Source organism: Telopea speciosissima, chromosome 2 (assembly GCF_018873765.1).
Source record: "Telopea speciosissima isolate NSW1024214 ecotype Mountain lineage chromosome 2, Tspe_v1, whole genome shotgun sequence".
Lineage (NCBI taxonomy): Eukaryota > Viridiplantae > Streptophyta > Magnoliopsida > Proteales > Proteaceae > Telopea > Telopea speciosissima.
This window is the reverse complement of record NC_057917.1, coordinates 18,848,559-18,875,838: the sequence shown is the minus strand read 5'-3', so window position 1 is coordinate 18,875,838 and position 27,280 is coordinate 18,848,559. Positions and strand designations below refer to the sequence as shown.

General features: G+C 37.0%; 2 protein-coding genes across 2 annotated transcripts in view; one reads left to right on the top strand and one right to left on the bottom strand.

The window, feature by feature from the left end:
- Positions 1-17,833: 17,833 nt before the first annotated feature.
- Positions 17,834-19,472, top strand: LOC122652194 (arogenate dehydrogenase 2, chloroplastic-like). Its single transcript, XM_043845872.1, has 7 exons — positions 17,834-18,027; positions 18,100-18,267; positions 18,351-18,510; positions 18,672-18,754; positions 18,841-18,910; positions 19,133-19,207; positions 19,304-19,472. The coding sequence occupies exons 1-7, from the start codon at positions 17,867-17,869 to the stop codon at positions 19,370-19,372; spliced, it is 786 nt and encodes a 261-aa protein (XP_043701807.1). The 5' UTR covers positions 17,834-17,866; the 3' UTR covers positions 19,373-19,472.
- A 729-nt stretch (positions 19,473-20,201) lies between these two features.
- LOC122651403 (protein RETICULATA-RELATED 5, chloroplastic-like) overlaps positions 20,202-27,280 on the bottom strand; it is a 101,306-nt gene continuing 94,227 nt past the window's right edge. Inside the window, exon 8 of the mRNA XM_043844787.1 lies at positions 20,202-20,722. Coding sequence (XP_043700722.1) covers positions 20,558-20,722 — 165 coding nt within the window. The 3' untranslated portion in view covers positions 20,202-20,557. The remainder of the gene's footprint in view (positions 20,723-27,280) is intronic.

Below are 27,280 nucleotides of genomic sequence, written 5' to 3'. Positions count from 1 at the left end.
AGTTCATGCTTTGACAAAGGAGTAATAAAGGATCTTTACTTTTCATGCTATTATTGTTTGAGAGGATTGGAAGATGAGGAATCCCAGATGCTTTAAAGTCTCATTACCTTCATTCATTGTCTAGATCTCCACTGGTAATAGGAATGTGGAGGAAGTTCTCTCATTGATCTTTACTTTTCCATTCCTACTGCTTTGAATTGATTAGGTGCTTAATACTTGAGTCGTGCCTTCCTACTGTGGAGAATTCCATAATTTTTGAGAATATAAAGATCCTCCAAGCAAAGTTTGATTTTTGTTGTTTCTGCCATGTATATAGGGTGGAGAATATATTGATCTATTCTATTTCTAAATGGGCGGTTGATTACCTTTTTAAGGGTCTCCCTTGGACATTGTTCAACAATTGTTGCCCTTTGGGGTTTAGTGTTTGTCTCCCCCCCCCCCCCCCTCCACCCGTCCCTTTGATGGGTTTTCACACTAAAAAATAAAAAAGTAAAATTGTTTGACTGAATTTGAATCTGAAATTTTACATATGGGCAATTAAGACATTGCATTTTTTGTTCAAGCGGTTAAACTTGCCACATTTTTGTTTCATATAACAAAGTTATACGGGTTATCCAAATAAGCTATCTACTTTAACTTGAAATGGCAATTTTGTCTTAGATGGAAAAAATAAATTTTGAGTAAAATGTTGAACTAAATTGACTCCACTTGGTAGTGACTAGGGGTGCAAGTTTGGCCCTATCGGCCCGAATCCGTCCTGAGCCCGAATAGGGTCTGGGCTGCGATATTTGACCCTGAGGGCAGGATGTTAGGGCTGGAAGTTTTTGGCCCTGAGCCAGGTTTGGGTTGGGCCAGGGTTGAGGCCTCGAGCTAAGCCTAGCCCGGCTTGGCCTGACCCTGTTTTAAGTTATACTATAAAATATATATTGATATAATTATATTATAAACTTTAAATGTCACCCCAATTTTGTTATATAATATATTATATATGAAGATAATAAGTAATATAACACATTTTATTATAGTGTTATTTCACGCAAAATTGATAATTTTCTCTCCAGTCCATTCCAGCCCATGCATTTCCACCTTCTCCCTATTATCAGGGCCAATCAGGGTCAGCCCTGCCCAACCCTGAGGACGGGTTATGATTGGATTTTTTAGGCTCCAAGTCAGGGTCGGGTCGGGCCTGGGCCCAGCTAAGGGGACTCAGGGTTAGGCTAGGGTTCTATAAAGCCCCCCCAATCCGACCCTGTTGCATCCCTAGTAGTGACTAATAAGTTTTAAAATTAAGTAAATTAATTGACAAGAAACCTTCTATATTGTTATTGACTATAAGAACAGCCATCTTCAGTAATGAGAAAATCACATTGACTTTGGTGACAGTTTTCATGATTTGATTCCTAGGTAAGATTAATTTTTTCAGTGCAAGATTATATAATATTGACAGAAAGAAATAATGTATGTAAATAAGCTATATGTGCTAATCTTTCCCCATAATAATTGCGACTAAATGCCATTTGTAGCTTTAAAAATGCTTAAATTTAGTGGACATGTTTTTCACATATATTGACTAACGATGTTTTAAATACTAGGCCAAATTGGATTCTCCATATACTTTTATAACAAATTCAAAATTATTTGAAAAATTCAATTATTGGTAAACCATTTAAGTAGTAGATTAACCAAAAAAAAAAAAAAAGAGAGAAAATACTTCATAGGTGGAGAAAAAAATTAGTGTGTAGTAGGAATGGTTCTCATATATAAATTGTATCTTACAAAAGATCATTCCATTTGTTCTTACACAAATTATAACCAATGGGAAAAGAGAGAACGAATAAAAACAAATAGTTATATTCCCCTATATTGATGGCGTGAAGTGAAAAATATAGATACTTAATTTCTCCTCTCAAAATAGAATTCAAAGATAAAACCAAGGAATATTTGACTTGTAAAAGTCAATCACCCAAATTATTAATTATAATATGCTTTAATTTTCTCATTGCCAACAAGAGGAGTATGAGGTCAACCAAATTAGAACCAATATTATGGACTATGGAGCTTGGAAATCGTCGACTCCCAAGTTCATAAATTGATATTCAATTAATAAAAGCATCCAAAATCTTCGGTAGAATAATGACTAGTCAATTACCAAGACTTTATTGTGCTTGCAAATTGTTGTCATCAAAGTGGTAAATTAAGATTTTTTTTTTAAATTAAAAATCAAAAAACGAAAGGTACAATATCAGAGTTATCCAAGGTGATCGCGCTCACCTTGTCTAATTTAGCCTGAAGAACCACATAGTGTATTATCCCTACAACATCTTTAGATTGAAGATCAATTACACAATTACTACAATTGTTAATAATATTATTGTTGTCATAGAAAATTGGATCCATCCGATTTACGTGTTGTGCTTATCTATAGAGACAAGGTAAAAGACACAAGAGAGGTCCAAAGTGGTTGGGGGGGGGGGACTCTCCGATGCCTAATTCATTTTCCTAATCAACAATTATAAGAACATATGTTAGATTTAAAAGGTCATTTATTTTTTAAGTTTTAAAAAGTTTTGATTGCTTTGTTATGATGTAGGACCCATGAGATCAAGGTAATATTTAACCAAAGTAATGATTGAATTTCAAAGGATTTATAACATCTTATAGGTATCCTAAATTCCATTTATGGTCACTATTATGAGTGGGAAGGTGGGTCAAGAATATTGATTGATATTAATTCTATTTATGAAATTAATTCTCAATTCATGGCCATAGGTAATGTTATTTTCTTTATGGGTTTTAAGGTCTTTCATGATCTTTAGTGGAGAATGGCTATGAATTAGGAATTAATTCCTAATTCATTTCCATAAGTTTTTATTCTCCAATTCAATGGGTCATTAGTTGGTGGTTACTCTTGGGGATTCCAATGGTGTGCAAGGACTAATTTTAGGTCTATATAAACACAACCAAATATATTACAAAACACATATCTTTTATATACATCTATGCCTACACCTTGCAATCATATGAGGTTTATTTTTCATTTTTCTCTTTTCTTCTAAGTTTGTGTAAGGTTAGAGATTTATTGTACTGAAGCTTTTGGCTCCTACAAGGGACTAAAAGAACTGTTTTGTCTTCTAGCTGTAGGTTGTTTTATCTTGATGATAGTGGTGCAGAACAATCATTGGTAGTAGGGGGCATCAATTACCTTAAAGGCAGTATCACAAGTGTGACTCAACCTAAATTCTGTTAATAATTTGTTCAAGTTATTACGGGTGTGACTCAACATCGAATTCAATATTTGTTCTTCTCATTTCAACCAAAGGTCAAATAACAACAACCTAGTTATTATTGCTTAAACTACTGTATTGCAATTTGTGTTATTTCAATTGTTTGTAAGAAATTATTATACAGTTACCCTACAAGTTTAAGGTAATTGAAAGTTATAAGATCTCATGGCTGATCTTGGAGATGGAAGCTACAGCAAGGGTGATGCATCGAATAACAATGTCATTGGTGAAATTGCCAACGAAGGAGATCCTTTAAACAACAGTATTGAAAGAACAATCAACATTCAAAAAGGTAGAGTTCCTGTTAATCGCAGTGGTAAGGAGATTCTTCTTTTTCCTTACCGTTGACTCAATTCCCACCAACATTATCTCGTCGGTGATGGAACTTATCCCAGCTTTGGGTAAGATGAGGATTGTCTCTGAATTTGACAAGATCGAACAGTTTGAAGGTCAAAACTTCAAACGATGAAGGCAAATGATGTTATTTGCATTAGCCCAAATTGGGGGTGGTGTTTGCCTTGACTGAACCCATGCTGAAAAAAAACAATGATCCTATAAAGGAGGGCAAAAGGGTGGTTTGGATTCAAGCGAATTATGTCACACCTCGGCCTAGTTAATAAGGGCTTGATGTGACTGGATGCCAACTGATACCCAACCAACCTCCAGGATCACAAGTACAATACTCCCATTCACAGTTTATCATAAGACAATAATCAAAATGAAGCGGAAGAGAATAAATAATAATGATAACAGCAATAAATATGAGGATCTGAGTGATAAACTTGATATTTATATAGATTGAAACTTATATTACAACTATACAGTTCTTATAAAAGTAACGCAAGTTAAAAGTATAACCAATTACTATAAGTTTTACTATACAAAAACAATATATAAACACAAAAGAACATAGCCTGCTCCATTAGGGCAGATCACAGGAACGTGCACATATCGCATACACAAGACACATCATGCACTTCAAATTCCTGTACCACACGACCCTCATCGGTGTGCTAGTTCGAAGCAGCATCAGATCCAACTCTTGGTTTCTTAGAACCAGCTATACCATCTGAAAAAGAGAGATATCCACAGGGGTGAGCTCTATTGAGCCCAGTAAGGGAAAACATGCAAGCAGATGCAAATAGTCAATGATGTATGTCACATTGTACACTTCAAACTCCTGTACCACATGACCCTCATTGGTGTGCTAGTTCGAAGCAGCATCAGATCCAACTCTTGGTTTCTCAGAACCAGTCATACCATCTAAAAAAGAGGGATATCCACAGGGGTGAGCTCCACTGAGCCCAGCAAGGGAAAACATGCAAGCAGATGTAAATAGTCAATGATGTATGTCTTAAAACTAAGCATGTAACTAGCAACAAATCTAGGTCTCATGAGGTTTAAGTGCTACTGTAGTAGGTATGATATTCTTAGCCTCAGAAACGTAAACCAAACATCGGTCACTCGAGAATATCACTCTACTACGGTGAAGACCTGCCAGTTCCAGAATGTACACATCAGACCCCAGCGGACCCTCAATGTAACCCTACTGTTTGTTCCCATTCTGGTACTCTTCAGGCCTGGGACAGTGAATGGCATTTCGAAATTACCCTTCAGACCTATCGCGGGTTATCCAACACCTTACCCCTGTTGGCAAGGATCGTAGCACTGGGTTTATGATAACCTAATCATATGCATTTCTTACATGGATGATATATGAGGCAGTAGATAGTATAGTAAGCAATTCTAGCATCATTTATCAACACATCAATATAGATCACAATAAAAATATGCAAATGCAATATGAAATGCCAACCTAGAACATGCATTCATCTAATGCAAAATAAAACCTACAAAACTATATGATTAATACTTCTATAATGATGCATGTCAATGGCAACCAACATAAACAGAAAATTAAAGCAAGGAAACACTCTCAAAATAAGTCAAAAATCCCTTACCTAGAGTTGGATGTTTGTATAAGTCTGTAGATGATACGACTTCCAAATAAACTACACCCAAAAGAAAATTACAGTCCTAAACAAGTAGTAAACAACATGAATTAGATACTACATAAGTCTAAGATAAAGCCTAAACCAACTAAGATCCAAGTTGAGACAGCAGGGGTATACCGGATCCAACCCTGAATCCGGTCGATCGTAGGGGGTTATAGGCCTGAATCCAGTGGGTGATACAATGTATGGTTTTGAGATCTAATTCCATGGATCTTGCCATGCATGGAACCTAATCCCCCAAATTAACATAGGGAAAACTAAGGGTACTGCCATGGGGTCATTTTAACCCAATTGCATGCATGATCAAATCAAGAATTCCAATCATAGACAATAAACAAAAGAATTCTTGGAACTTCAAGAACATGGCTAACCACCAGAGTAAGAGGACAAATGGGACAACACAAGAGGTTAGAGGTGATCCTCAATTGAGTTGGATTAACCCAATTCAAGTAGGTTTTAGGGCCTTTATAGGTCAATCTATCTAGCTTTAAGATTTTGGGTTGATTGAGTCATAAACTCAATTGGAAATCAAAGAAGAAGGGAGGAATTTGGGAAATTCAAAATTGAATGGATCACCTACCTTGAGTTTGATGTAGAGAAGGTGGTAATACACCACCAATGGTCCTCTTTCAAGTTTCCCCAACTTCAATTGTCAAGAATCTACAAGCCCTAGATCTTCTTCTTCTTTCTGTTTCTCTTCTTCTTCTCCTTGGAGCAGAATCAATTTTGGTTTTGAATTGTAAATGAGATTCTAAACCAAGTCTAGCTTATATAGGAAAGACTATTAAAGGCTGTTTAGTTAGGCCCAAGTAGAATCAGTTTTTGGAATGGTTTTTCTAAATTAGTTAAACTAGAATTAACTACCTAAAGTCTTATGTTTAAGTCATGGGTTTGATGTACCATGACATAATTGAGGCCCCGAGCATGTTGGCACACGGACAGCCCAGACCATACGGGGATATGGGTCCCATGAGAGGAAAAATTATATTTAAGCCCTTATTAAAACATCAGTCCTATATGTAATAATAATTTCTTACCTAAAACCCGGCCTATGAGATTGTGAGGTTCTGCATATGCTCAATCCAGCATGTTTGACATATAAAGCTTATGTGCTGGGATCCGACAGATTCTTCGGATTCAATGATGGCTAACTGTATTGGCTCCTTGAAATCCTTTATAGGTGAGTCAATGGATTGATCTGAATCCACAACTGATGCAGCCCACAACATTGAGGCAAGCATGAACACTAAACCAGAACCTCAAAATCATACAAGTTAAAAAAGGCTCAAATTAGAGGTGGGTCTCACAGATTATCAGTGCAAGAATCGAATTTTAAATGCATTATCAAATGATTTATACCATGTGTATAGTTCATTGAAATATGCATGTTCGATTTGGAATGCCTTGGTAAAAAAATATTCTCTTGAGGATGCTAGTTCAAAGAAGTACTTGGTGACTAACTTTCTAAACTTTATTATGAAAGATAGTAACATCATCTCAAACTAAATTGATCAATTTTAAATTTTGGTTGAAAAGCTATCAAAGGAAAAAATGTTTTATTGGAAGAATTTGTGATCGGTGCCTTGATTGAAAAGCTTCCATCTTCTTGGGATGCCTTCAAGGTATCTATGAAATATAAGAAGATGGAGTTGACTCTAGACCAATTGATTGTAAGAATCAAAATTGAGAAAAAAAATCAACACAAAGACAAGGGTGAAAAAGACCTTGGGGAAAGATGCCTAAAAGCAAACTTGGTAGAAACCAATAAACAAAGCAAGAAAAGGAAGAACCGTCAAGACAATAATGAACCTTCTTTCAAGAAGTAGAAACTCGCTTGTTTTATGTGCGATAAGCTAGGAAACTTCAAGAAAGATTGTCGGTTTAGGAAGAAAAATTCTGAAAAGGTGAACCTAATTGAAGACAACGTCTTTATAGCTATGGTCACAGAAGCAAATTTGGTTGAAAATCTAAAGGATTGGATATTGAATACCGGTGCTACAAGATATATTTGTGGTGATTTTAAGATGCTCTCCTTCTATTCCATGAGTATAGAGGATGAAAAGGTATTTATGAGAAATTCTCAAAGTGCCCCTGTTATGGGAAAAGAAAAAGTGAAATTGAAACTCAGTTCGGAAAAAACTATGGTTCTCATCAATATTCTCCATGTGCTAGATATTAAGTGCAATTTAATTTCAGTTCCTTTGCTTAATAAAGTAGGAATGAAATTAGTTTTCAAAAGTGATAAGACGGTTGTCACTAGAAATAATATTTTTATGAGGAAGGGATATCTTAGTGCGCGGTTGTTTGTACTAAGCGTTGACAATATTGTAATTGAGAAAACTAGTGCTTCTTTCGCTTACATGGTTGTCTCTTCTAACTTTTTTGATTTGTGGCATGGTAGGTTGGGTCATAGTAGTATGAAATATATCACTAAACTATGTAAGTTAGGCTTGATTATCGATAAGGTGGAACCCCCCGTGAACAAGTGATAACTTGTGTAGAGGCAAAGTTAACAGAAAAAGCCTCATACAACTATGGAGAGAAAGAGTGATTTTTTTGGAATTAATCCATAGTGACTTATGTGACTATAAGTCATATGAGTCTAGGGGAGAAAACAACTATGTCATAACCTTCATAGATGACAACTCTAGATATACCTTGGTGTATTTACTCAAATCAAAGGATGAGGTAGGAAAGACGTTTATATCTTACAAAATGGAGGTTGAAAATCAACTTGGCAAGAAGGTTAAAAGATTTAGAACCGATAGAGGGACTGAGTACATTACCCTTGATAAGTTTGTGAGAAAATTAGAATTATCCATAAAACAACCGCTGCATATCGACCGAAATTAAATGGGATTGCTAAAAGAAAAAATAGGTCTTTCAAAGAGATGATAAACTCTAGATTATTGAGTTCAGGTGTACCACTTGATATGTGGGGGAGGGAAGTCATGTTATCAACATGTTATCTATCAAATAGAATCCCACATAACAAAACTGTTATGGTTCCATTTGAGAAATGGTTTGATAAAAAATCAAGTCTAAATCATCTGCGGGTTTGGGAATCTTTAGCTAAGGTGTTGTTACCGGATACCATGAAAAGATAATTGGGACAAAAAATATATGATTGTGTGTTTTTGGGATATGCTACAAATAGTGCTATATACCGGTTCATGGTGATTAAAGTCATGGATAATGTTATTGAGACAAAAAGCATCATAGAATCAAGGGACGTTGAGTTTTTTGAAAACCTATTTCCCTTTAAGTCCAACTTACCTACAAGTAAGGATAGTCAATTGACTAATGAAAAATAGAATTAAATGAAAGGGTTACCAATCAATAATTGAATAATGGTGATAAAAGTCGACCTAAGATGAACAAACGACTCAAAAGACCCAAATATACGGATGATGAGTGGCTTATCTATTTAGTAGACAAAGATCTTCTTATATACAAAGAGACTATTACATCACTAGATGCTATCTATTGGAAGGAGACAATTAAGAGTGAACTAGATTCAATCTTGGAGAATAATACTTAGGAATTGGTGGATTTACCATTCGGGTCTAAAACTTTGGAAACCAAGTGGATATTTCGAACGAAAGTAAAAGATGATGGGTCACTTGATCGTTTCAAGGCCAGACTTGTAGTCAAGGGATATAGGAAAAAATCAAATATTAATTACTTTGACACATTTGCCCCAATGTCTAGAATTACCACGATAAGGGTTATGTTGGCAATGACATCAATACATAACCTGGTCATCCATCAAATGGATGTGAAAATAACATTTCTTAATGGAGACTTAGAGGAGAAAGTTTACATAAAGCAACCAGAAGATTTTGTTGTAACTGGCCAAGAGCAAAAGATTTGCAAACTTCGAAAATCCTTATGTGGATTGAAGTAGGCACTGAAGCAATGGCATGAAAGTTGGACAAGATTCTAATTTCAAATGATTTTGTTGTAAATGACGCTGAAAGATGCTTATAAAGTAGGTTCTATGGTGGTAGGAGCGTATTCATACTACTATATGTAGATGACATGCTTATAATGAAAATAAACTTGAAAATAGTGAACCAAGCTAAGAAACTTTTGATGTCTAGTTTTGACAAAAAAGACTTAGAAGAGGCTAATGTGATTCTTGGGATCAAGATCATCAAGTGAGAAAATAATATTTCACTATCCCAAACCTGTTATGCAGAAAATAAACTTAAAAGGTATGGATATCATAAACTTTCAGCAGTTAAAACACTTTTTGATATGGGGTGTCATTTGAAAAGAAACCTAAGTGAACCAGTGAATCAAAAAACGTATGCTCAAATTATTTGTTCGGTCACATATCTAATGAATTGTACGTGTCCAAATATTGCCTTTGTAGTAGGAAAGTTGAGTCAACATACTCACAATCCAAGTAAGAAACATTGGAGTGCGGTTGATAGGTTGCTAAGGTACTTAAAATGTACTGTAAACTATAATTTACACTATAGTGGTAAACCAGCGATTTTGAAAGGGTATTGTGATGCAAAATAGATCTCGGATACAAATGAGTCCTTAGCTACTAGTGGATATGTATTTATACTAGCAGGCGATGCAATCTCATAGAAGTCCACAAAACAATCTTGTGGGATGGGCTCTACCATGGAAGCTGAGTTCATAGTCTTGGAAAAGACAGGAACGAAAGCCGGATGACTTAGGAACTTAATGACAGATAGTCCTTTGTGGTAAAAATCGGCGCCATTGATATCATTACATTGTCATAACGACGCGGCTATACCAGGAATTCTCAGTTTTATTTGAAATTTTCCTCAAAAATGATGGTTTTGTACAAAAGCATGCTTACACAGAATGACAATGGCAGGATACGGTGCTACAACCTACAACATTACAGGGGATAAACATTTATCTCTTCCCCTTAAAATAAAAACAAAACATTCGTCCCTAATACACCATAGTAAAATCCACTGTATATCATATGAGAACCTGCTTTACATAATATGAGGACCCTCTTATACCATAGACGTACTTTAGTAAACCTTAGTAGTAGGGAAGCGTAGCAGATGAGATCGAATGTTTAGGAGGTTTGAGGAAACATCTACGTAACAGATAACGACAACGGCATATCTTTTTTTACAACATGTCACCAACAGGCCAGACAAGCTCTGCATAAACACCTATGTCATGACAGGTACCACCGTATCACATCACACTCTTTTCCCTATCATTAGAGGCCCAATTACCCATGGAACCAATCACTACCTAACTTCTCCCACCCCCTTCTGAATCCGGATCAGCTACCCCCATTTTTCAGATGACATCAAATACAAACCAAGATACAAATTTGAAAAGCTATCCCCATGTATAAATACCCAGATAAATTTACTACAATCCATACAAGTCGAGCCACAAGTGGAAAAAGCCCTTTTCACAGTACCTAATCTTTAGGTCATATGATGGACACCTTACCTTTGTGAAGATGCTAAATGTCTGATTCAGGTTCAAGGGGTACAAACGAAATCATCGGTTGATCGATTTTGTACTACTACTTATATAAATATTCATTGTAGACTATAGATGGTGAAAGTAATACCATCACAAAGAAAGAGGTTGAATGGTAAAGCCATGGTTCTAAGTATCGGTATCGTATCACCCGTATTGGGTGATACGTATCGATTTTGCAGCTGTCCGATCCTGATACCAGGCCAATCCTGGAACGTTATCACGGATCGATTATGGTATCGGGTGGTATCGCCTGTATCGCCCGTGCAGCCTATCCCCTGAAGTGCGCTAAATTGTAATGTTAAACTTTTGAGTTCGAAAATGATTGTCAGACTTCTCACATCAATTTCAATCACACATTCAAGCTTTCCAAAGTCCTAATGAAGTGACCCTTGGCCAATGTGTTTCTATGAGTTTGAGAATTGTGACTTTCTTTACTTAAAAATATTTTAAAAAAATTGTCTTTCAAAATCAAATACATGGTTTGAGGTATTGGTATTGTATTTGCAAGTGATCAATCATGATACCGTGTCGCTATCGTATCAGTGATACAGTATGGACAAGAGGTAAAATGGTTAAAAAAAAAAAACCATTTTTAAAGGAGAATCATGGGCAAATTTGTCTAATACGGTCAATCCTTGCCAATACCAATTTGAAACCGTATCGATTTTCAAGTTGATCGATACCGATTCCATTACCGTCAACTATAATCATGATCAAATAACAAACAGAGAACAAGGTAGTTGAACATTTGATCTACATTTTTGTGATTTTGTTGATTCTTCCCTCCCCTCCTCCTAATCTCGCAAGATACAAATCTAATTATCAAAAAATCTTAAAGGTAGTACCGTTTTGCATAATTCTTCACATCCAACTATCGATCAAGTCAGTTAACCATTTGGGATTGGTGTGTGATTTATGTGATTATACTAACATTAAAAAAAAAAAACTATCGAATAAGGTGGTTGAATGACTGGAAATTATAGAATTTTCTTCTCTTTAGTTAGTTTTTCCAAAAGGTTAAAACTGAAAATTACAAGTAACTTCCATGATAAATTTTGAATTTTATGATTTTAATTGCCCAAAATATGAAATTCAATGTGATATGTCACTATTAAATATTAATACATATATCAAGTAACTGTTTGCATTTATCTTATAGAAGTAATTGATTTTATAGTTTTTTAAGGCAAATATTATTATTTTTTATTTATGAGATTTTTTAGAATTTTTTGTTATTTATTTAATTATTTGGTCGATACCGGACCGATACTGGACCAATAACTTATCTGATACCAAAAAGGTATGCTGACTCAGTATATTGGCTGATACCAATCCGATACAGACGATACCGATCTGATACCGTATCATTTTTCAAGTTATCAATGCTTGTTCCGATACCATACATTAGAACTATGGGTAAAATTCTTAATTAGTCTAATTCCAGAAAATGTGGGGGTGTTAGTTGTGGTGCACATCGGAGACTAACTTAAGTGATTGTAGGGGGTGTGATCACCGCCGATGAGAACTAATAGGCAAGATCTCTAAAATATTCATGAGTTCAAGATAAGGGATATGGCCGATTTAAAAGTTCAAAGTGGTTATATGATGGGTAGCTCAAAAGCCGACCTATAGGATATGGTTGGTGGCTCGGTCAGCTATACCAATGAGGAAAGGTTCAAGGAGTTTAATTCTATCCCTACTCTGTAGCGCGGTCCATTAGATCTAGTGTAGGTTCAAGTCTGGAAGACACTTACAACGATGTGTCTTATAATTTTTAATTCAGTCATAGCATGTATTTTTCATATCGTTTTAAAACTTGTGGGGGATTGTTAGATTTAAAAGGTCATTTATTTTTTAAGTTTAAAAAATGTTTTGATTGTTTTATTATGGTGTGGGATCCATGGGATTAAGGTAATATTTGATCAAAGTAATGGTTGAATTCCAAAGGGTTTATAACATCCTATGGGTACCCTAAAGTCAATTCATGGTCACTATTATGAGTGAGAATGTGGGTCAAGAATATTGATTAGGATTAATTCTATTAATGAAATTAATTCTCAATTCATGGCCAGAGATTATGTTATTTCTAGGTTTTAAGGCCTTTCATGGTCTTTAATGGGGAATGGCTATGAATTAGAAATTAATTTCTGTCCATAAGTTTTTATTCTCTAATTCAATTGGCCATTAGTTGGTGGTTACTTTTGGAGATTTCAAGGGTGTGTAAGGGCTGATTTTGGGTCTATATAAACCCAACTAAATACATTACAAAACACACATCTTTGATATACATCTATGCCTACATATTGTAATCATATGAGGCTTATTTTTCATTCTCCTCTTTTCTTCTAAGTCTGTGTAAGGTTAGAGGTTTGCTGCGCTGAAGCTTTTGGCTCCTACAAGGGACTAGAATAACTGTTTTATTTTTTAGTTGGAAGTTGTTTTATCTTGGAGGTAGTGGTGCAAACAATCCTTGGCAGTAGGGGCATCAATTACCTTAAAGGCAGCACCACAAGTGTGACTCAACCTCAATTCTGTTTGTAATTTGTTCAAATTGTTTCGGGTGTGCCTCAACATCGAATTCAAGATTTGTTCTTCTCATTTCAGCCAAAGGTCAAATAACAACAGCTTAGTTTCTACTGCTTAAGCTATTGTATTGTAATTTGTGTTATTTCAATTATTTATAAGAAATTGTAATACAATTACCCAACAACTTGTAGAGCAATAATGCGGAAAGCTTCAAAGTAGTGAATTGGATCCATACTTGTGTGATTACCTATGTATTTATAGCTTAGAGTGGCTATGATGCGAGTTCAGTTAAGGTATGTGTCTCCCAAAGGAAGTTGAATCCTTGCGGGAAACTCGAATAGAATGTGGATTAAGATGGTAAATCCATGTATGGAAGGTTTCCTTGAATCATCTTACAGTGGAATTTGTCTTCTGATGGGAAGATCTCAATAAGAAAAGTCATAATAAAAGGAAAGACTTGATATGGCTCGAGATCTTGGGAAGGTTGAAGGAGAGTCCTGATAAAATAGGACAACTTAACATATCTTGCGATTTGGGGGTTACCCTGGCCATGTGTCACATACTTATTGGTAAGTGAGATTTATGCGTATCAGGACCCCCCCACTCCCTTAGGCCTGAATAGGATTGAGGGAGTAAATCAAGCAAGCTGTTAGATCAATCTGATCGTCTTGTTCAGTTGGTCAGGCTCAGTTGGATGTCGAGCACGGACTAGGCCCTATGGTCTGTCAACAGGCTACAACTTGGTTGATCTTTCTCTCGAGCAGTACATGTCCTAGGAGTCGGAAGCATTTGAAGTATATCGGGATGTCATAACAGTCCCTTTAAATCTTTTCTCTTAAAAGGTGGTTTTTAATGGGTTTCTCTTAGAACAGTCGATCGTTGTTACATGTATTCTCGAAGCGCCTTCAAATATTGCCAAATGTCGTATTGCAGCCCGAGAATAGTAGATTTCCTTAGGATATCAAAGGTTTTTCTCAAAAACTCTTTCTTGGTATTGCCACATGTCGTGCTTCTATTTGAAGATGTATAAACCTTTCAGGTCGCAACCTTAAAACGGTTTTATACCTTAAGGGCTTATAACACGATTACCCCTTTTGCTTTGTGAATTGTAGAGGACATAGTCTGAGATTTGCCACCATCATATTTTTCTTCAGGTCGAGTGTACTAGCAGTTTTTTGTGTGTGCATTTTCTTCTTTAATTTCTTTCTATCACAATCATTAAGTGTACTTTCCTCGATATTTACTTTCTTCTTTTTCGAGTCTCCTTGGTTTCTTGAACTTCCCGAATCCTCCCTCGAGCAACTCTAATCCTTCTTCCCCAATGACTACTTATCGCTCTTCTCCCTTTGACAAGGGTAATGGAAAGATGGTGACAAAAAACCACCCACCCCTCTAGAGGGGTGAGAGAGGTGGTCAGCACAATGACTGTCGATGAATTGGCAATCTGCGGTTCTGGTTTAGCATACCTTGGGTTCTTCCCAAGGTATAATTCATATGGTGTCTTAGATAAGATATTTCTAATTATGACACGGTTTAGACATAACGTGTTGTATTAAATGTTTCAGCCCAAAGATACTTAGGTAGTGAATATTCATTGAATATTGTTCTAGCAATTTCTTATATTGATCTGTTCTTCTTTTCGACAACTCCTTTGGATTGAGGTGTCCTAGGAGCAGAAAAATTGTGTGTTATGCCTTGTTCATTACAGAAGTGTCCAGATTGATTGAGGTTGTCAAATTCTCTTCCATGGTCACTTCTTATAGTTGTTATAAGATATTCCTTTGAATTTTGTAATATTTTGCAAAGAGATACAAATTCATCAAAAACATCGTTATTATGTTTTAAAAATAATGTCCAAGTATAGCGTGAATAGTCATCCACTATATCAAAAACAAAAACAAGAATAGTCATCCACTATATCAAAAGTATAATGTTTTCTAGTTAGACCGGTAGTAGTGATAGGACCAAATAAGTCCATATGTAGTATATATTGCTGTTGTCTTGATACAATACTTACAAAATCTAAATGTTTAAAATGCGTATTGTCCATTTTCAAATTTTTTTTTTGTTGATTTCAAAATGTTTGACCGCTTTTTACCATTCCATTTAATTTTCAAGCCGTTTTAAACGCATCGTCCTGAACAATGTTTTTTGTCATTCCCGTTTTAACTAATTATGGTCTAGAGCAGGTTTTTTGGTTTGGACCAGGCCTTACCTATGTGGCAAAACCATTTTACAATTATTTTCAAAACTTGTTTTTTGCCCATTTAAATCCCAAGGACTTGGAACACTGCTGGGGAATGAAGAACCTCCCTTTATATAAAAAATGTGTTCTGAAAAATTTCAAATCATCATAATTTATCATCTCCTAGCGGATGACAAAAAAAAAAAACTCCCGAGCCTCTCTCTCTCACACACACGGGCAATAAAAACAACAACCAATGGGCTCACGCCTTACGGAAGAAAACATGGGGCTGTATTGAATGTCTGAATTGTTTAGAGGTCATTAAATATGAGAATGAGAGACCTCAACGATACTCCCTCTAAATAAAGTCCAGATCTTGGTTGGGTCCACAATGATCCGTCCATGAAGTGATAGGAATAGAATGTTCACTTTCTCAAGGTGGATCTGTCCGTGACCCCTGAGGAGTCTCCTTGTAATACTTTTAAGTGCACCATTTGCTGATGATTAGGGCACCAGACTGGCTAGACACATTAGGCTTAGAATGGTAATAATCCATGCGAGTTGGGAAGGGGAAGCTGCAAGGGTGGGGTGAGGGTGCTAGGGGTAGGGGAGTGGGGTAGCTGGAGCCTGTGAAGGAGGGGAGAGGGAGACAAGGAGAATGAAATTACAAAGAAAAAAAAAAAAAGAATTCTTGTTTAGAGTAGTGGGGGAAGTCTAATTTATGGCTCAAGAGACTTATGTGAATGGATCAAGATCGTCTTCGGGGAGCAGGAAACACCCAGGGTGCTGCCAGCCGTTGGACTGTATGGCACAGATCTCTAGGCTATTAGGGGTTTACTGAGTTAAAATTGGTAAATGCCTTTCGTTTTCTAAGCATTTCAAATGAATTTAACAAATTTAATAGGGTTGAGCCCAATTGGTCCTAGTCCGAATCCAAGTCGAGCTACACGAGAGTGCACAAGAAAAAAATAGTTCAGTGTTGAAAATGAGGGCTTCTGACATTCAAGACCCCGTGTCGACATCTGTAGACACGGACCTTTATCCCCTGAGGTTTGCTGAAAGGCACGATTGTGCGGTTCCTCTCATAGGAGGGCTGAAATGACCATTCCACCTCCTGACCGAACACACTGCCCGAATGGGATCCACCCCCTTTTATTAGAGGCACTAGGGAACGTACCGGGCAAGGGAACCGTAGGTGATAAAAATTCCTATAGACACAAGGGGGCATTTAGGGTTTTTATCCGCTCTTCTTCCTTTTTGGTTGGGAAAGAGAGGGTTAGGATTAGTGAAACCTTTCTTTCTTTTTAATTTTTCCACGCCATGAGAGAAGATTCTTTCTCCTGTGTGTGTGGACGTGAATAGTGAATGGAGAGAGAGAGAGAGGGGAAAAAGGTGCTTTCTCTTGTGTTTCTTGTATGCGGTTACATGTAGTATTATATTATTTTTTTCAAGGTAGAAGGGAACGTTGATGTAAGCTGTCATATATTTTATCACATCGATATTAAGGCTAGAGTACTAATTCTTGTGAATCCACCTTTATTTTGATGAGTTTGTTGTTATGCAAAAGTGGATTATGTCTCCTTGCTTTGTACTTTGTAGCCTCTAGTTTGACAAGAGATAATTGTAAACTCATTATGTTGAAAGGCAATACACAGAATATAGTATGAAGACAATAGGGGTCGAAATGACCAACCCCCCATTTGAAAGAATGGTTCCTTTTCCATGTTGATTGCGCATGAACCCCTGCCTCTCATGATTTTTCCTTTCATCTTAGAAGAGTTTTCCACATTAAAAATGAGTGTTCTTTTGTAATTTGACTTAAATTTGATTTTATATTATTAATTTTGTACATATTTTGGTATTATCTATCTACATTAATTTATAACCAAATGAAAAAGAATTTATTTTTGCAACATTAATTGCTAAGTCATCATAATTTGAGATCCATTCTGATCCAATCGTGTCTCTTCTTCTTCTGCCTGCTCGTACTATCGTGTGTGCCCCAGGTACAGCAGGGTGGTGAAATACTGCCTTATCCCTGTCCGAGCGCGAAGGTAAGGCGGTATTTTCTGCCTTGCTGTGTGTGGAATGCACGACGGTGATGGACAGGCAAAAGTAGAGGATAAGGACGAAAAAAAAAAAAAAAATCCTCTCAAATGCGCCAGATCAATTCCCGGGGGCGAAAAAATCCTACCCAACACGCCATGCAGCGCGCTTGATCTGATTACTAACCAGAGTGTAGTGTGGTCGTTGTCAACACTTGTGTCCACAGAAGGTCTCTCTCTCACTCTCTCACAGACTCGAAGGCTCTAAGCAAAGCTCTCTTGCTTATCCAAAGTCTCCGGAAAAGCAAAATCATGTCTTCATCATCAGAAGCCCTAAAGATCGGTATAATAGGATTTGGTCCCTTTGCACAGTTCCTGGCAAGCACCATGGTGAAACAAGGACACACTCTAACTGCAACCTCACGATCCGATCATTCTGAGCTTTCCTCCCACTTGGGTGTTAATTTTTTCAGGTATTCTTTTACGTATTTTGTATTCAGATCAATAACTGTAATCGAATAATAACACTGTTCAATCCTATTCAGAGATATAAACACGTTCCTCGAAGTTGATAACGACGTCATCTTACTCTGCACATCCATCGTATCACTCTCTGAAGTGGTGAAATCAATACCTTTCCACCTCGTGAAGAGGAAGCCTACCCTCTTCGCTGAAGTCCTCTCTGTCAAAACCTATCCAAAGGATCTTCTCATGCAAGTCTGTACAGTACATAGATTTACCTTCTTCTGCCCTGTATGATTTTTCCCTTATAACTTTTTATGTCGCTTTCATGTGTTCAGGAATTGCCAGAAACGATGGACTTGCTCTGCACACACCCGATGTTTGGGCCAGAGAGTGGGAGAGAAGGGTGGAATGGCCTACCGTTTGTATTCGAGAAGGTTCGAATCAGGGATCAAGATATCTGCTCCCGTTTTCTTCAGATTTTTGAACAAGAGGTAACACAAAGATGATGATGATGATGTCAAGGTTTAGGGTTTGGTTGTTTTCCTGTACATATATACATAATTCACAATACAATTATTTTAGAATGTCTGGTAGAAGCATTAATAAGGGTTTCAATGAGGTTCACAGCTTAGTTATCTATGGTGTGATTCAGGGTTGTAGAATGGTGGAAATCACTTGTGAAGAACATGATAAACAGGCTGCTCGAAGCCAATTTCTTACCCATACCATTGGAAGGTATCTTCATTCTCAAGTCTCCACAAGAAATATTTTCTTCTACAGAAAGCATGAATGATAGTTTTTTCTTGTTTGTAATCTTGCAGGATTTTGTCTGAAATGGATATCAATTCTACATCAATGGATACCAAAGGTTTCCAGACACTGCTTCAATTGGTAGGAATATATACATGGGTCCATAATTGACTCCATTTCACATCTACTAATTTCTCTTCATCTTCGTAATGTATAACAATAGATCAAAACCTGAGTACAGTTTGGATAATTGGATAAAAATCATAATGGTTTATGAGATGTAAGACCTCTATTCAATTACGCAACATAATTAATCGAGCATGTCAATTGACAAACACATTAATATTTGGTAATGAATTGCAGAAAGAAAATACCATGAAAGATAGTTTCGATTTATACAGTGGGCTATTCATCCATAATAAGTTGGCTCAACAAGAGGTATGAGTCCCCCTCCCCTCTCATCACCTTTTTTAATATTCTGGGCTCTGCATTTTCCATATAATAAACTCAGAAACTGAGGAACTCATGGTGCAGCTGAAGAACCTGGAACTAGCATTACAGACTGTCAAACAGCGGCTATTTGATAGGATGGATGAAAAGTAGAATGAAGCTGGTCCTTGACATTACATTTCATGTGTCCCAGTCTCATTTCTACAACTTAAGAGATTGTATATAATTGTTTAGCCATGATTTTATTAACAATGTATGCTATTCAGGTGCATATTTGTGTTGTATGGACTACTTTCGCACAAATTTTTTTTTTATCAAATACAATGCTAGCAAGACATGTGACATGAATGCATCATCTACAATTAATACTTCAAAGTGTCCTCATCCTACTACATCCCAAGCTACTCAGAGAGGCATTTGCATTGATTGTTCTGATAAAAAAAATCCATATAAATTCATTACTCTTCCACATTCCCTCCCTCTCATCCCCAAAAAAAAAAAAAAAAAAAGGAAGGAAAAAAGAGAATTCTCAATTGGGGTCATCTTGTCAATCAGGCCAGATGAGACGGCTCAGACCCAGACCCCTAAATCCCTGGTTTTCTTTCTAAACCTATGGTCTTCTTTGTGTCTATAATCCACAATTCCACTATCTGCCTATCACAACCACAAGTTTCTAGCCATCATGCTTTAAAGGGTGTAGGGGTCTGATGTAAGAATTACTTAGTTATGATCTAAATTTATGTGAACTGACATCAGAAGAAACTAATAAAAGATTCTAGAACCGACGTAGCTTTGCCTTGAATATGGAATAGTATCTATCCTCGTGCTATCATCAAACAAGAGATAGTCATAGCTTTTTGGTCATTACAGCAGTTAAAATAACCAAAGGATCTCTATGCACTTGAAAGTCCGGAAAATGTCTGAGGCTACAAATACCAATTGGTTCCAGTAAAGATGAAAAGAAATTAATGTACTGCATATCTCAACACCAGACATCGGGAGAATGGAAAAAAATACATTTATTTAACCAAAAATTGTACAATCTATAACAGATAATTGGTAGTTGTATCCTTCTCAACTGCCCCCATTATCTCAATGATCACTAGAGTTCAGAAGCTGCAGGTTATTTCATAAGAAGCCATGAAGAATCCATTTTTTTTATGCATCCGAGAAGAATCCATTAATTTGCTCAATAAACTTGCAAAATTTCAAGAGCCATATTAAACAAAATGCAGGAAATGGCCATATATATTAGAATTGGGAGTTAAGATCCCTTGCTTACAAATTATTCCTGCACCTGTCCAAAGAAAATGGTGTAAAAAGTCTACAGCATGACCACTAGGAAGGATTATCTCCTGATTGATTCTGGATTTCATCTATATTGGCATCTTTAATGGCATTGCAACTTAAGGCAGATCGATTAGAAGCATCTGAAGATTGGTAGGATGGCGCTTCAATTTTTCTTGTCTGTATTCCCGTTAACCGAGCAAGATCGATCCATTGCTGCAGCAATTAAAAGAAAGAAGATTAAGTGCAACATAAGCATAAGAACAAGAAATGCTATTTTGGTGGCAACAGTTCAGTGAGGACGAATGCAACAATATGGTATTACTGAAAATTGTGCGACTAATAGTACTTGTGATGATGGTTACAGTTGACAGAAAGATGAACGAGAATATAGAGGGAACCTCAAATAAGAATTTCTTGATGGGAACTGCCAAATGTAACAAGACAAACAAACATCTTACCAATGCCATCATCAAGATTATATAACAGAATTCAATTATGGAGCAAAAAAAAGGGGAAAAAAAAGAGACAGAAACCCACTTGCACTATGTTATGATGCAGAAATAAAGCCTGAAACTCAACCATCGTTATATTGCTGTGAAAATGTAAATCAGCATATTACACCCTCATTGACTGCTGACTCGGCCTGGATTTTGAGCCTTTAATCAAGCCACACAATGTTCCTTGTTTTGGACCACAGACTAGGCTTTGGAGTGCACCTCTCTGTTAGGTCTATAAAACGGGATTCTTTGGATAAACTGTGGGTCAGCCTCTGAGCATATATTATAGCCCCTCTGTTAGGTTATAGACATATCTCAACTGGTTAGTACTATCTGGAAAATAATCTCACATTTGATTTGATTCCTAGTAGGATTCCTCTTTCAATTGCAACTTCATTGTTATTTACAATCCTTCCTCTGTCTTTAGTTTGATCAGGAACTTTCAGAAACTAACTTGGACTCCAGAATTTCTTGAAATAGAATGTTAGTTGATTAATGTTTTAGAAATTTCTTGCTTTGTATACTAGGTCAGGATTTTTCCTTTTCCAAATATATATGGACGGAAAATTGGAAAGATTGTGTGGGGTAAATGAAACACATTATTTGAATGAAATCTGATTTTTTCCCTTTTGGGTACATAAACTGAGATTTGATCCCAGGCATGGGAAATGACTCTGGCTTTTCAAGTGCAACACACAGACCTGGAGAATGAAATCCTCTCGATTCTCCCCAGATTGGAGGATCACCTTTGACCTGCCCTAACTGGTAATATGGCGTGCCGATCATATTCCAGAGATGGGAGCAGTCCCTCTCGGGAGAGAAGGTGAGTCACCGCTGTCCGACTTAACCGGGCGATTATGACAGTGTCCGCTGATTTTGAATGCAGAATTTTCTACCTCTTGTTATGGCCAACTGGCTCTCATCCTTGAATCTCTTGAAGTGACAATATGGGGTGAAATAATAATTAAAAAATGTTTACCAAAAATAATAAAAATGAGTTTGTTTATAGTATTAATGAAATAACGCTCAAAATGAAAGATCTACTTTCAGCCATATTGTTTTGATTACCCCTGCTTTGGCAGGCCAGCAGGCACTTGTATGATTGGATCTACTCATATTAATAACTACATGCCTAACCAAATATCATTGCTTTTCGGTTGACAACAAACATGGCTATAAACATAGTTGAATGGTGTATGATTGGATCAACCCATGTGGCCGATCTATTTAGTTGGGAAGAGGCTTAGTTAAATTGATTTGAGTTTTTGCCTAAAGACCCATAGTTGTCAAGGCTACTAGGCGACCCAAGGCATTGAAGGGGCACCTAGGTGACAAGGCGCCCACCTTGGCAGTAGTCTATGTAATATAGCATTAATAATTTTATATTATTATGCTTATATGCAACACAGAAGCCATATCAATGCAACTTGATATAATTATGCTAGTAGTGACCAAATATGAGAAAACCAACATATAATAAACAAAACATAGGATATAATATAAACATAGAGCGTTCAGTGCACAAGGCTCCCGCTACTGCAGGTTCTGGGATGGGCAAATGTACGCAGCCTTACCACCTGCTTAGCAGAAGAGGCTGTTTCCAAGTTTCGAACCAGCAACCAACAGGTTGCAATATCGCAACTTAAACATTGTACCAAGGCTCGCAATAAACATAAATCGACATAAACTCGTTAAGTGTTAAAAAAACTGGTATAGTATAAGGCATGCTGTCACAAGGCGATACCTAGGTGTCCAAGGCGGTCGCCTTTCTTGCATCAAGCAAGGGGTGCTATCACCTTGGACCCAAGAAGGCACCTGGACACCTAGGCGATGCCTTGACAACCATGGTCTAAATAAATAGTAACCTAGTTTGCCATACAAGCGGAACTGGATTGCATACAAAATGTATAATCGCCATATTGGTAGATGGCTGTGCCCCTGTGGATATAGCAATCAATATGCACAATCAAGTAACTGTTTGTATAGAATCCTGAAATGCATATGCATCTATAGAAATAGAATCACATTCTCACTTGCAAGGCATCAACCAGCATGCATACAATGATTCTTCAGAATGAAGGAGGGAGGGACAATAACATTCTAAATTATTAAAATTATCAACATAGGCTGCTTCAATTAGTAAAAACTACAATGACAAGGTGCTTCAAACAAGCTCATTGTCCCTTTCATATGATAAAAACAAAAATTAACTATTTTAGTTTATATTGTTGAGTTATGAGAATAGTTTATTTCTGACAAATTTCTGCTCGTCGTTTCCTCAGTTAGAATAAAAGATCTACTTTCTTAATCACTTCCTATCAGATATATACAACCAATCAGAGTTTTTAACTTGAAATGCACAAGTTGCAAGGCAAGGTGTGTGCCTGAATGATGTGAGGCACAATTTTCAAAAATTGTATATGTTAAATCCATGGTTTAAAGTATCGCTACGTATTGTATCGGTATCGGTATGATACATACCGATACGTCTCCTTTTTTTTTTAAAATTAACTGTCTTGGATTGTATCGAAATGTATCGACCGATACGGGCCGATACAATACGATACGACCAATACATATCGATACATCCAGTAAAGGATTCTGTGGGTGATTTAATACGTATCGATATGTATCAATATGTATCGGTCGATACGCCTTGATACATACTGATATATACCGATACATATCGATATATACCGACACATCCCATAAAAAAGCCATTTTCACTCACAGACTCGATACAACTCTTATTCTAACAGAAAATTGAAGGAAAACTCTCAACCAAGAGACTAAAATCTTGCATGAATCTAGGTTTTTCACACTTTTGGACTCAAAAACGAATCAAGGAGTGCTATAAAATCATCCTTTGCATCATCCAATACTCTTCATGGCTATAGACGATTACAACATGTGAGAAACATCATCTTTTATAACAATTTCAATTTAACGCACTTGTCTGGTTATACATTGTTAGAACATCAGAATCTTATAATCAGAATAGAAGAAACAGAGAAAGAAGAAAGAAAAGAAGAGAAGAGAACCACGTAAGCTCCAAAGGTGGGAGAGAACCTATGGCTAGAACAAGGTCTGTCCCTCTCTATTAATAATAAAACATAATAAGAGGATAGGACAATACTGCCCCTACAACCACTCGACATTACATAGACCTCAAGAGCTAATAGAAAAAGAAAAAGAAAGACTAAACTGCCCCTAGTTCCTGACGCTAATACTTCAACACTCCCCCTCAAGCTGGAGCATATATATCACCCATGCTCAGCTTGTTACAACAAGAACGAAAACTAGGAGCAAATAGTGACTTGGTAAACACATTAGCTAGCTAATCAGATGAAGAAACAAATGGTGTCTCGATCAACTTCTTCAAAATGGCACTGCGAACAAAGTGACAATCCACTTCAATATGTTTGGTCCTCTCATGGAAAGACCGGATTACTAGCAATGTAGATGGTTGCCTGATTATCACAATACATCTTCATAGGAGTAGGGACCGGAAAGCCCATCTCAAGAAGAAGTGACCAACTCCACATCAACTCAGCAGTAGTATGCACTATAGCTCTATACTCTGCTTCAACACTAGACCTGGCAACCACGGTTTGTTTCTTGCTTTGCCATGTAACCAGGTTCCCGCCAAAAAAAGTACAATACCCTGTGGTAGACTGACGATCACTAGCTGAACCTGCCCAATATGCATCAGAGTACGCAACTAACTCCATATGTCTATAGGGACGATGAATAAGCCCCTTTCCAGGAGCACCTTTCAAATATTGAAGGACCCGAATAGTTGCATCCCAATGAGACTTACAAGGAGATTGCATGAACTGACTGAGAACACCAACGACAAATGATATGTTTGGCCTAGTGACAGTCAAGTATATTAACTTCCCAATCAAGCTTCTATAGGAGTGCACCTCTTTAAGAGGTTCACCATCATCAATCCCAAATTTTTTATTTGGATCCATAGGAATATCCACAGGTTTTGCAACAAGCATACCCGTATCTGTCAAGAGATCTAAAACATACTTTCTTTGAGACAGGTTGATTCCCTTTTTGCTTCTAATAACCTCAATCCCAAGAAAGTAATGAAGCTGGCCCAAGTCTTTGGTTTGAAAATTCTGCTGTAAATAATCCTTTACCTCCTTAATGCCACTCTCATCATTTCCTAAGACAAGGATGTCATCTACATAGACAACAAGAACAACCAATTTCTCTCCTTGGCGACGAACAAACATTGAATGGTTTGAAAAGCACTGAGAAAAACCATAACCAGTCACAATAGCACTAAACTTCTCGAACCATGCCTAAGAGGACTGTTTCAGCCCATAAATAGCCTTGTGCAACCTACACACATGTCCACCATTCTCCCCCTGAGCAACATACCCTAGAGGTTGCTCCATATAGACCTCTTCGAGTAAGTAACCATAGAGGAAGGTATTTTTAATGTTTAGCTGAAATAAAGGCCAATCAAAATTTACAGCAATAGAAATAAGAAGGCGAACTGAATTCAATCGTGCCATAGGAGAGAAAGTCTCAAAGTAGTCTACACCATAAGTCTGGGTGTATCCCTCAGCTACTAGGCGAGCTTTAAGCTGCTCAACAGAACCATCAGAGTGATACTTTATAGTATACACCCACCTACACTTCACCAAGTCTTTACCAGGAGGTAACTCCACCAACTCCCATGTATGCCGAGTCAATAAGGCATCCATTTCCACATCCATGGCTTTCTTCCAAGTAGGAATGGCAAGGGCCTTAGTGTGTGTGCGAGAAATGATATAAGTAGACAGAGAGTGAGCAAAACTATGGTAACAAGATGGAAGATGGAAGATGGTAGAGAGACACAAACTTATCAATGGGATATGCAACTAAAGATTTTTGGGTGCATAACCGTTTACCTTTATGAGTGGCAATTGGCAAGTCATCTGATTCAGTTGGTAAGTCAAAAGAGCAAGTAAGTTAGGATCCGCACCAGAGGTTGAGGATGGTACAGGAAGAGATGGAGATGGACCAATAGTATCTGTATTGTGCTGCCCAATATACCTCTTATGCCGATACACCTATAGTGGAGGGTTAGATAGAGGAACAACCATAGGGATGGGAGGAGGGTCAGACACAGTCAAAGGATCACCCGACAAAGTGAGCTGATCAGAGAAGTAGGTGACATTAGCACTAACAAATTGTCTCCGAGTAATGGGGTCATAACACTTGTACCCCTTCTAAGTACGGGAGTAACCCAGAAAAACACACTTAGTTGACCTAGGATCTAACTTATCACCTGGTTGATGGAGATTATGAACAAAACAGACACAACCAAAAACCCGAGGTGGTAAGTTAAAAATCGGTATGTCTGGAAATAAAACAGAGAAGGGAGGCTTATCGGCAAGAATAGAAGAAGACATTCGGTTAATTAAGAAACAAGCAGGAAGAACTGCATCACACCAAAAATGTTTAGGCACTTGCATATGAAACATAATAGCATGGGCGACCTCAAGTAATTATCTATTTTTTCGTTCCGCTACCCCATTTTGTTGAGGGGGGTACTAAATCTCATTTCGTTTCGGTGTTTTGGTCTAACCGAAATTTCCGAGATACCGAAATTTCGTCGAAATATTGTATTTTTCTGTGGGTGTAAAATGCCAAAAATACCGAGATTTCCGAAATTTTCGAAACGAGATTACCGAAATTACCGAGATTTCCAAAATTTCCGAAATGAGATGACCGAAATATTCGAAATATTGCACGTGACACTTTTAGTGACTTTTTCAATATCTCGCGATATATCGTGAGTCCACGATATTTCGTCGATATCTCACGAGATATCGTCGAAATATGGTATTTTTCCATTTCGGATTGGTATCGTATCTCGGACAGCTCGAGATATACGAAATTTGGCGAAATATCTTCAAGGAAGAAATTTCATTTTGAACAAATTCTAAGGCATTATCAGAACAAAACACTTGAATAGAAGCTTTAAATTGGGTCTTTATTTCATTGCAAAAATTACGAAATACATATAAAAAATTAGAACGATCCTTTAAAAGATGTAACCACATAAGTCTAGAATGGTCGTCCACAAATGTGACAAAATACCAAAAACCATGTCTATTATTGACACGGCAAGGACTCCATACATCTGAATGCACCAAAGAAAATAAAGAACTACGGGGCACAATACGAGATGGATAAGAAGTACGATGATGTTTAACCAACTCGTAGCCCTCACACTCTAACCTATCTAAAGACTTAAATTGCGGAACTA

Bases quoted from the DNA above. Each gene is read 5' to 3' on its own strand.
- LOC122652194 (XM_043845872.1), top strand. From the start codon at position 17,867: ATGTCTTCATCATCAGAAGCCCTAAAGATCGGTATAATAGGATTTGGT. The intron at 18,028-18,099 runs GTATTCTTTTAC...AATCCTATTCAG, and splicing joins TTGGGTGTTAATTTTTTCAG to AGATATAAACACGTTCCTCG. The intron at 18,755-18,840 runs GTATCTTCATTC...GTAATCTTGCAG, and splicing joins CTTACCCATACCATTGGAAG to GATTTTGTCTGAAATGGATA.